Raw genomic sequence first — 12112 nt, forward strand, 5'->3', positions numbered from 1 at the left:
TGAGAAATGAGTCTGCAGAAAGCGACAGATAGATCCAATTGCTTCATATTACTACTAACAATGTCTGAAACTAAATAAATCAAGTAGATAAACAGTCGGTTATGTCTGTGTATATTGGCTCGCATTCACTAACCCAACATCTATAGCAAATTAGAGGTCATGTGCTGAAATCGCTCTATCCAGCCAAGTGTCTCCCACAGAAGTTTAATGTCCTCAGATGGTTACAGCCAGGGGTGGCGGGTAATATATAAGATACTGTAGCAGACAATCCTTTCAGTGCAGGTGATCTGTGACCCAACATGCAGTTTCTCCTGGTGTCCATATGGCTGGTCACCTTCAGCTCAGCATGGGTATCAGCATCAGACCCGTAAGTCAGTTATTCTTGTAAATTCATGCTTTGCATTATAAAGAGCTACAAAAAAAGGGTCAATTTATATATACAGTATATAGTAAAAAAAAAATAGAAAAAATTTAATCGTTGATCTACCTTAGCGTTTAAAGTGTTTATTTCTTGAGCTACGAGTGCTGCTCCAAAGTTGGTGATATACAGAATAGTTATGAGAAGGCAACAGCGGCAGTTGTAAGTTTGTTTGTAGTGCCGATCCCCAGGACAACATATATATATATATTCAAAAACAAGAAGAGGTGCGCCTCATAGTGTAAAACCGTATTTATTTTAAAACACAGACAAGTGCAGGTACACAGATCAATAAAGACTCGTACCAGGCGGATAACCGCTGTGGGCTGGTTACCACAAGGTTTGACATAAAACTCCCAGGCAATAACTCCTACCACCTTCCAAGGCGCCGCTGGATCTCGAACAGACTGCCGGCTAGTCACCTGACGAAGTTTGGATACGAAATGCATTAGGGCAGGGCTAGTGACGACAGCTTTCCTTGCACCCGGCTTCTCCTGCTCCATCCACGTTCGCCTACACGCTGATACGCTGCTTGTGTTGGTGGCTAGCCGGCAGTCTGTTCGAGATCCAGCGGCGCCTTGGAAGGTGGTAGGAGTTATTGCCTGGGAGTTTTATGTCAAACCTTGTGGTAACCAGCCCACAGCGGTTATCCGCCTGGTACAAGTCTTTATTGATCTGTGTACCTGCACTTGTCTGTGTTTTAAAATAAATACGGTTTTACACTATGAGGCGCACCTCTTCTTGTTTTTGAACAGATTACCCCTTTCACTCCCGGAGTCCGGAGTGCTTCTTGGAGGTTGCTGCAGTCTCACCACGGACTTAGTGTTTTCTACAATCAGTGGACTGTCTGATTGGTTACAGCTGGTGGTTGGCTATACACTAGCGCAGGTTTACCTATACCTTTGTGCTCATATATATATATATATATATATATATATATATATATATATATATATATATATATATATATATATATATATATATATATATATATATAACACAATATCTTATTAATGTATACTTTATAACCCTTAAATATAATGACAAACACTGAAATAATTGCACGCCAACACAAACTTGTAAAAAAAGTATGAAAATGCTTTACTTCAAAAATAGCTTAATTACAGGTATTTGCAAACGCAGACTAACACAAGAAACATAAAATTGATTAGCTAATACTTAAACAGTAATTCTAAATCAAATAAAAATGGAAACCTTTCAAGAACAGTGATCAGCCATTAAACCTCATTTCATAGTTACCTCCAGCCCCATGCTCCCCTGTTCTTCCTCAAATGCCTCTCTCTTCCTTCTTTAACTCTGATATTTAAACCTTAATCACATTAATTAATCAATGAATCACTCATAAGCATTGAGTCTTATTGGCAAGCTTTGCTTTCAATCATGATGTCATCATTCACCCAACATCCACCTTACTTGTTACTAGGGAAAGATTCTGTGGCCTTGGGGTCTACGCATGTGTGGCCCTGTTCTCATATTGTTGATAAGTTTGTATAGACTAGCTGGCTGTCCTTGCTCCACTATACTACCAACATCACATTCATAAGCTTCTAAAACCAAAAACAATTCTCTATAAGAAATCACTTTTACAGCACTGTTCTGAATCTTCAGCCATTTTATAATGTTTTTATGCAAGTCATAGTTCACAAAATGGTTGCTGTTTCATATGCCGTGGCTAGTACCTTGTGCAACAAGCTAACACCATCTGCAGCAATAATAACAGTATTTAAGAAAACAGAGTGTAATAAAAGCATAGAATTATTGATGGCTATTTCTGTTTTAACATATATATATATATATATATATATATATATATATATATATATATATATATATATATATATATATACTTATTGTGTTAGGGATGGGCGGATTCAGACCCCCAGATCCAACCCCCCGCCCCCATCCCCCCCACCCCCAGACTTCATAATCCGAGCAGTGATTCAAGTCTGTCTTGGGTTTTTACTCCAGACTTCAACCGCAGATCGAGGCAAAACATCATCCTCCCACTGTCGGATTCTTGGGGGTTTTGGATTCTGTATAAGTTCCCCGCTAATTGGCACCTTCTTCAGTCCGCCATTCGAGAGGGTAGTGGATGGATGTGTGTCTGTCTGTCTGTGGGTGGTGTGGGGTGGGTGCTGATGTCTCTGCTATATCAGTCCAGGTAGGGTTACTGACTTCCTGTGTGCTCTCTGCCATAGAGCTGTGCTACCATACAAAAGTCCAGTGGTGCTGCTGTGTATATAAGTCCAGTGGTGCTGCTGTAAATATACTGTAAGTCCAGTGGTGCTGCCATATAAGTCATGGGGTGCTGCCCCATCTGGCAAATAACTGTGTTGTGCCTTTCTGCCTCATACAGTAATTGGGTGCTGCACCTGTCTGTCCCATAATTGGGTGCTGCCTGTATGCTGTAAATTACAGGGGTGCTGTCCTGGGCTGCTGTACAGGAGTGAATAGTCCTTGTGCAACACTACATCAAGGGTGATGTACAGGGGTGATAAACTAAAAGTTAGGTTGAAGACAACAGACTGGAATATACAATCCAGACGAGTGTGAGATAAAAGTCCCCTGAGTCCGGTTGGAGAAAGTGCGCTATATCAATTAAATTGATTTACTTTTCAACTGAAGATGCGGTCAGTAGTCCTGGGGTCCAACACTCAAGGGAGAGGGGTGCTGTCATTGGGTACTGTCCTGTGTGCCATACATACCCTGGGTGCTGCCCTGACTGCCCTATCAGTCAAGCTGCTACAGTAAGTCTTGAGACTGAAATGATTTGTATGTTTGGGCTGCCACAAAAAAAGAAACAATTTAACTCTCCCAATACAAACTGTCTCTACAGATGCAAGATGTCATCATCACCCTCCAATACCTCACCCTAAATGTATTTTATTTGTTTTTTCATGCCCTCTATGACATTGGGAATCGGCCTTAGCAGACAGTGTTGATGGATTTGCATTGATAATGTCATGACTGGTGCCAGTAGCTTCAGCATTAGTAGTAGGAAGTGGTTCCTGATCTTTCAATTGTTTGTCCTCCATGTCTATCAACATGAAGCACCCCTGGACAGATACAGCAGACTAAGCAGCACCCTTGAACTAATACAGCAAACATTCTGTAGCAGCACCCCTGGACTGATACGACAGACTTAGCAGCACCCCTGGACTGCATACAGCAAATAGGGCATCCCTGGACTTATGCAGAAGACATAGCACCACCTTTTTTTTGTGGGGTCCCAAATGAACCAATCATTTCAGCCGCAGTTGGGGCAGACCCTGTCACTGAAATGATTGGTTTGTTAAACTGTGCATGTCTTGTTTATACAACATAAGGGTGGGTGGGAGGACTCAAGGACAATTTTTTTCCTTTGGGGGGGTGGGTTTGTGTAGAACGCTGGGTGGGAACGATACACACACAATGGATGAGTGACAGATCTGGCTAAATATATAAGAGATGTAGTCACAGGCCACAGCACCCCAACCTGGGAATGGCGAGGGCAGTTTGGAGCCAATTTCTGGGAATGGTGATCTCTTTCAGGACAATGGCTTAACACAACAGTGAAAAGGAAAGTTTCCCTCCTTATTTTATTTTATATATTCAAACAATCATATATATGGAAACACAGTCTTGACAGCTTATTAGTCAGAACTTACTTTCCAATTTATCAATTTCTAAGTGTTCTCTATTTTTGTGTATCCTATGTCTATCCAGGTATTATGTGATCACAGTTCCTGTATGGATGATACAGGAATCACAGCAAAAAGCCTGTGTCACCTTCCTTGGCCTGAAGGGGGACGTTAACATTAGACTGGAGTTGCAGAAAGAGACCCAAGTTAAAGTTGTTGTTGACCACAAAATAGCCACCCCAGATTTCTTCCAATGTTTCACTTTCCAGGTGAGGATAACGTCCATACATTAAATGTTTGCCAACTGCTATTGTGATATCTTTGAAACTTACAAATTTACAGTAAATACAGTAATTGAATAAATTACTTTTTACTTCTATATAAAAAAATAGCTGTTAACCATAGTTGTATTTTTTTAAAAATGTTTAATAAAAACATGTATTTTCAAGAATGACAATAAGGCTATAAAATCTGTGAAGCAGTACAATTCCGAGAGATTTAAAGTAGCAATAGATTAAAAAATCTTTTTTTATTATTGCACTTTAAATCTGCAAACAAGATTGACAGAATTGCACAACCTGGACCCTATTGCATAAACCCCTATAATCTTCTTTATAAAAGCCATTGCAACTTCAAGTCGAAGCTTATGCCAGCCACTTATTCATATGTTTGCAGCCTCAGCAATCCTCATTTGTATTACAACTTACACTAACCCAGAGTTGTCTACCCTCCCGGAATGGCCGGGAGGGTCCCGGAAATCGGGTCCCCCTCTCGGGCCCCCCAGAAAGGTGGGCAAACCTCCCAGATTCCGAGGTGCCCACCCATTCACCCAGGGTTCCAGTATTTTCATACCGTGATTCACTGCTTTTTTGGGATGGGCGGGGCTAAATTGACATCATTATAGCCCCACCCCCTCATCAGAGACTTGCAAATCCTGGTATTTGCAGGGCTGGGGCGGAGCTTGATGATGCTGATATCAGGCCACACCCCCACAGCTCTGCTGACAGTCTCCTCTCTGGGCTTCCCCCAGAGAGGAGACTGTAGAAGTAGGCAACCCTGCAATAGCCCCAAGACAGATGCAAAATCTAGGTCTCATGACACTCTCAGGAGACAGATCAGATGTGTGCAATAGTATGACCACCTTCTAATTACAGTACAGAAGCACTAGTGTTGTCTGTCGGAGGAGTAATGAATACAAAGGCAGTAGCAAACTTCATCCTTGTGTTTATGATTTAGCATATGCAGAGTTGCTAATATCTATTGTGCACAGTATGCTGAAATCCACATGACACATCAGAATATCCACTTGTGTTCTACTCAACCACAATATGCTTAAGGGCACAAGAAAACATCCTATCTAAAAAGCCCTATGAGAAATATATATATATATATATATATATATATATATATATATATATATATATATATATATATATATATATATAGAGTTGTCCTCTGCTTCTCACCATTTACCAGTTAATTAGTTTGCTAAATTACCATCAACTGAAGAGTGTCTAGCAGACTACTCGGGAAAACAACCTTTTGCCAAATTTACTTTACCACACTTTCAACTTGTTGGTAATCCACCACGGATGGGCAATGGGTTTCAGCCCCAAACCACTGTATTTAATACAGGCACATACTGTATTTGGATCTTCAAATAATGACTTAGAAGGATCCTTAATTTGTCATCAGGTCCCCGCATTGGAAGGAGAAGAAGACTGGTCAATCTGGTTGTTCCATGTATCTGCATTAGGAGAACACATCAATGGAATCAAAGAGGAGGTCAAGAAGATAATCATAGTCAAATCATTTGATGTGTGCTTCATCCAGACAGATAAAGCCGAATATAAGCCAGGAGACACAGGTACAGTAGGCCTTGATGTTTTTCTTCAGTAGACATAAAGTAAAAGTGGTTGTGCACTAGATCCTGTTGATAAGATATGACTGTAAAAAAAAATGATGGAATCAACAATATCAAAGTTTATGGCCCATATTTTGGGTACTGGTCATCCTACAAGTTGGTAGTGCCCCTATATTTCTTAAACATACATGTCAGACAGAGAAAAGATAAGACTTCTCTGTGGTGCAGTCTTATATGTGTTACTGTTAAAATGTAAGCTGTATAATAATTCAAATCTTACAAATATCATTGGGTCTGATTCAGAAGCGGTTAGAACTTCAATGGTGTCGGAATTAGTTATCGGCAGACTCTACATGCTTCATGGTGGCGGTGCGCATACAACAAGGCCCTTTGTGATACTGCTCATAGTAACGAATCAGTCTCAGAATGACTGACATGAAGAGGTAGTGGGAGTGCCTGTTGATGCACTGAGACCGTTTTTGGGTCGTCTCAGTGTGGGATTACATTCTAGCAGGCATAAAACATGGTGCCAGCATCACAGCTCCCATGATTATTCTGCATGGCCATGGCCATGTTTATGTTTACTTGTGAGTTCTTGCTACACAGTTTTTGAGGTCCCCCTCTGCCTGGCCGCCCAGTTAGCAAGAAAAGTGATCACTCCAGGCAGCAGTTGAAACAATTCTGGCTGATTTGCATCATCGTAGCCAAGCCCCCAGCTTTATAATGCCTGTAATCTCGGCATTGCAAGGTGAGGGGCATTGCTACAGTGACATGAACATGACCCCCACGCACCATTCTGTCTCTTTTTCAAATTTTCTGTGTGTCACTTCTCCTGCTCCATGCCCAGCTGAGCTGAGCTGGCTCCGTACCAGAACTCAGCAAGTGTGGTTTAAATATATCGATTTATAGGGGAGTTCTTGGCAGTGTTACTACTAATTAAAAAGAATTGTGGATTAAATTTTTTGACAAACTGTTGCTTTAGTAAATGTACTGAAAAAAAACCCAAAAGGGGAAAAAAAGATAAAATGTGTGTGTGTATACTGTATATGCAATATTGTTTGTAGAACAATTACATTTACAGTATTACACACACACAAATTTTGATTGTACTGTAGTTCGCTCGGTCTCCCATGTGTTTGCATGGGGGACCGATGTTTTACTAGTGTGCATTTCTGCGCATGTGCATACGCTGGGTGCGAATGGACATGGGGGGCATGGGGAGCCAGCGAGGGAACACTCCCATGGGAACGCCCAGCGTTTCATGGGTGTTCCCATGACAACGCTGGGTGTTCCTATGGAGATTATGCTGTGATGTCGCTGCCGGAAAAATCAGCTTACATCAACGGATGTCAGCTGCCCATACTGTTCTCGTAAAGGGACACGCAAAGCTTATGCTGGGTACACACCAGGACGACTAGGGCCCGATCCCCTCAATCTAGATCCAATTCCGACCAATTGGATGTAGATTGTGTGGTGATTGGGCCCTTTTCTGTCCTGGTGTGGACCGATACCGATCCGATGCGCGGTCCCGCGGGTCGGTCGGTCGTTATTGAGATCCTACCTGCTGAGAGTGTCTAGTTTTGTATGCTCTTTCCAAATCATTTGATGGTCAGCAGGCAGCGTTGAATCCACATGCAGCACTTCAAACTTCAGTTGGTACAAATTGCATACAAATGTTTCATTATTTAAATTACTTTATATTAAAACCTAAACATATCCAGTATGTCAAACTTAATCATATATTTGGTGATCACACAAATGTATCATTAAATGATAAATTCTGATTTATTTGACTGCAGTTTGAATTCCATGTACTGTAGCTTGCAAATGACTCTCAATCCATTGTGTGGTGCTGTTAGTAAGTATGATAAATCACAGTAGGTTTGCTTTGGTAAGTAAAGCACCATACTGTAGCTTTGTATAGCTTTCACCAGTTTGCAACACTGTAACTTAAAATGCCTTGTAGCAAACCCAGTACAAGACAAACAGATACTTTTATTTATGTAACTACAGTATACTGTATATAAACTGCTTAATAGTAGCTGTTTGTAACAAATTATGTTCCACCACGCACAGTAATTCAGGCATATTTCCTACAGTATGTATGTACTGTAAGTAGCACAGTTGTGAAGGACAAACCTCTTTGGCCATTGCCAGCTATGTCAAAAGCTACTGAAATAGAAGTGAAGATTGGGGACTCCAAAATGGCTTCCCCAGTATGCGTTTCTTCACATGTATTTCCCTCAGGGGCTTCCTCAGAAATCAGGGAAATCAGTGGTATACGTTTGCTGTATTTCAACCACCTCTATCAAACTTCTATACAATGATTCTGGGGGAAAAAAAGGGTTATGTACAACCAATCCCACAATCTGTTTTGAGTTATGAATTCAGGTTATGAATTAGATACTCTGTATGGTCCATAGAATAGTAGATTACTCATAGGGATGATAAGTAAAGATATTTACCCTGACATCGTTTTTCATTGATTTCAGTGAAATTTCGGTTGATGTTGATGGACTTAGAACTCCATGCTGCAGAGAAAAAGGTAACGACTTCTATGCCATGAAATGACGTAACTAGAAGTTGTCCTGGTTATTACAGAGCAGGTGGAACAGAGGCTATAGGGCAGATGTATTAAGCCTGGTGAAGAGATAAAATGGAGATAAAGTGTAAGGCAGGGGTTCCCAAACTTTTTTGAATCACGGTACCCTATAGCATCAAAATATTTCCAAGGTACCCCTAGGCCAAATGATTCTTATTGAGAAATTCAGGAAAAAAAAATTAAATTAAGTGCATTGTGTTTATATGTCACAGTTATCTGGTGAGGGACAGGATTTGCTCCTGTTTGTCCACATATATTATGATTGGCAGCCACAAGCACTGGTCTTGCCTGGTACATTGACCATAAATAATATGAATTGATCCTGGTCCACCAACCCAAGGCACCCTTGCAAGTGTCCTGACTCTCCTGAGGTACCCCAGGGTGCCTAGGCACATAGTTTGGGAACCACTGGTGTAAGGTAATAACGCACCAGCCAATCAACTCCTAACTGTTATTTTTCAAACATAGCTGATAGGCTGGTGCTTTATCACCTCACACTTTATCTCCACCTTATCTCTTTACCAGGCTTAATACATCTGCCCCACCATGTGGAAGGATAAAGGGTAACTCAAACATAGGGATTTGCTGAGGAGTATTTGTATTACTCTCATCAAATAAATGTTTGGTCGCATCCATATTAAGGAAAGGGGGGAGGGGTGGCAAAGTTGCTCGGACCCAGCCTCTGCTTAAGCATATGTATATTCTGTAGTGCTGTAGACGGGACCGGCACTCCACGCTGTTTAATTGAAGAGCAGGTGCCTTGTCAGAACCCTAACGCAAATCGACACAGTACCTGTCGTCTCTTTATTTCAACTAAGCTGAGTGCCGCACCATATCCTGCTCCATATTCTGTAGTGTATATACAGTAATGTGAATACTACCGGAAACGTACGTATTAAGGTAATACACTTGTTTCTAATAAAAAATATGTACTATATACATTACATACAATAGTACCAAGGTTAAAGATAACATACAGCGCCTTGCAAAAGTATCCCCCCCCCCCCCTTGGCATTTTTCATATTTTGTTCCCGACACAACCTGGAATCAATAATGGATTGTTTCAGGATCTGCTTCATTTCATGCACAAAACATGAAGCAAACAACAAATAGGACAAAATAACAGAACATTTCAGCGTGCATATATATTCACCCCCCTAAAGTCAGTACTTTGTAGATCCACCTTTCGTGGCAATTACAGCTGCAAGTCGCTTTGGATAAGTCTCTATGAGCTTGCCACATCTTGCCGCTGCATACCTCCCAACTTGAGAAGCGATGAAGAAGGGACAGGGGGATGCGCGCTGAAAATTTCAGGGACGTGGCCTAATTAAAGGGGGCGTGGCCTATACTCGCAACTCCGCCATGAGGCCATGCCCCCGTTTTGACGCTATGGGGGCATGACCCAGAGTCTCTGTGAGCCTCTAGCCATGCCCTACACAGAGAGAGAGGGTGCAAATGCACTATGCGATCATTACATTATAATATAATATACAATAAGAGGTTGTTGGTATATCATTGGCCAGTGATATTGGCCTGCCCACCAATCGTCCAGGTCACCTCTTGTCGAGCAGGTCCCTAACACTATGGGGTCACCACCTGGGATGCAGGGAACCCCGAAATATGATCCAGCTAAGGACCCCCCCCCCAGGCATCACAATAAAGAATAGGGATAGTAAAGTGGTAAAATTATAAGTACGGAGGTCCCTACGATATGTTTGGAGGTAGAGAGTATGTGAAATAAAGAGTGCATACATAAATAATAAACAAACATTATGTAAAAAGTGACTGTGTATTTAAGTTGTGATGCCCTGAGACAGTCCAGCCAGAGCAGCCCGGGGGCCCAACGCCCAGATGCCAACCCCAAATTGTCTGACACTATATATACAAATAAATAGGACCTACTTGGAATTATGCCTCTGTCTCAGTGCAGTCCATGCTGGTTCCCTACTTAAAAACATAGAGGGTGGTGGGGAGAGGGGTGCTAATCTAGATGAGGCCTTCTCAAACCTCAGGTGTGTATTGCTACACTACACAGATACATAGTAGGGAACAGTGGCTCTAAATTGCACACCCTCAGTAATGAAAGGTGCCATCTGCTGAGAATAAAATGGTTTACACAGAGAGAAAGGGTGCAAATGCACTATGCGATCATTACATTATAATATAATATACAATAAGAGGTTGTTGGTATGTCTAGCCATGCTCCCAGTTCCCTGGCTGCGGGAATAGACGCTGTGCGCATGTGAACAGCGTTTATTCCCTGCTGCTCAGCAGCCAACAGAGGGGACTCCCAACAGCCCCCCCTCGCCGCGGGACACCGCCGGCCTCCGGAGGGACGCAGGAATGTCCCCGAAAACCGGGACATTCCTGTGGTAATCGGGACTGTTGGGAGGTATGCCACTGAGATTTTTGCCCATTCCTCAAGGTAAAACTGCTCCAGCTCCTTCATGTTGGATGGTTTCCGCTTGTGAACAGCAATCTTCAAGTCTGTCCACAGATTCTCAATTGGATTGAGATCTGGGCTCTGAGCCATTTCAACACATTTAAATGTTTCTCCTTATACCATTCGAGTGTTGCTTTAGCAGTATGCTTCGGGTCATTGTCCTGCTGGAAGGTGATCCTCTGTCCCAGTCTCAAATCTCAGGCAGACTGAAACAGGTTTTGCACAGGAATATCCCTGTATCTAGAACCATCCATCTTTCACTCAACTCAAATCAGTTTTCCAGTCCCTGCTCCTTAAAAACATCCCCACAGCATGGTGCTGCCACCACCATGCTTTACTGTAGGGATGGATGATGAACGATGCCTGGTTTCCTCTAAACATGACACCTGCCAGTTACGCAAAAGAGTTCAATATATGACTCATCAGACCATAGAATTTTGTTTCTCTTGGTCTAAGAGTTCTCGAGGCTCTCCTCTCTCTACAGAGGAATGCTGTAGCTCTGACCGAGTGACCATCGGATTCTTGGTCACCTCCCTGACTAGGGCCCTTCTCCCCTATTGCTCAGTTTAGATGGTCATCCTGCTCTAGGAAGTGCCGCTGTGGTTCCAAACTTCTTCCATTTACAGATGATGGAGGCTACTGTGCTCATTGGGAGCTTCAAAGCAGTAGATATTTCTGTGTAACCTTTCTCAGATTTGTGCCTTGAGACAATCCTGTCTTGGATGTCTACGGACAATTCCTTTGACTTCATGGTTGGTTTGTGCTCTGACATGCACTTGACCTTTATATTTCGACAGGTGTGGTGCCTTTCCAAATCATGTCCAATCAACTGAATTTACCACATGTGGACTCCAGTTAAGCTTTAGGAACATCTCAAGGATGATCAGTGGAAACAGGATGCACCTGAGCTCAGTTTTTTATTTTTAATAAATTAGCAGAAATCTCCCAAAAACTCTTTTCACATTGTCATTATGGAGTATTGTGTGTTGAATTTTGAGGAAAAAAACTAATTTATTCCATTTTGGAATAAGGCTGTCACTTTCCGGATGCACTGTAGAGGCCAAGCGGGTCCGGTTCAGCGTTACCCGCTTGACTGGAAGGAGGCTTTGTATGGTAACACACAGCGTTGTGGCCAAATCTTGCA

At 42.1% G+C, this 12112-nt stretch overlaps 1 protein-coding gene across 1 annotated transcript in view; it reads left to right on the forward strand.

The window, feature by feature from the left end:
- Window positions 1–232: 232 nt before the first annotated feature.
- LOC146009767 (alpha-2-macroglobulin-like protein 1) overlaps window positions 233–12112 on the forward strand; it is a 171592-nt gene continuing 159712 nt past the window's right edge. The window contains exons 1-4 of the mRNA XM_083150228.1: window positions 233–367; window positions 4145–4328; window positions 5755–5926; window positions 8416–8468. Coding sequence (XP_083006354.1) covers window positions 300–367; window positions 4145–4328; window positions 5755–5926; window positions 8416–8468 — 477 coding nt within the window. The 5' untranslated portion in view covers window positions 233–299. The remainder of the gene's footprint in view (window positions 368–4144; window positions 4329–5754; window positions 5927–8415; window positions 8469–12112) is intronic.

Source organism: Crinia signifera, chromosome 6 (genome assembly GCF_055691185.1).
Source record: "Crinia signifera chromosome 6, ASM5569118v1, whole genome shotgun sequence".
Taxonomy (NCBI): Eukaryota; Metazoa; Chordata; class Amphibia; order Anura; family Myobatrachidae; genus Crinia; species Crinia signifera.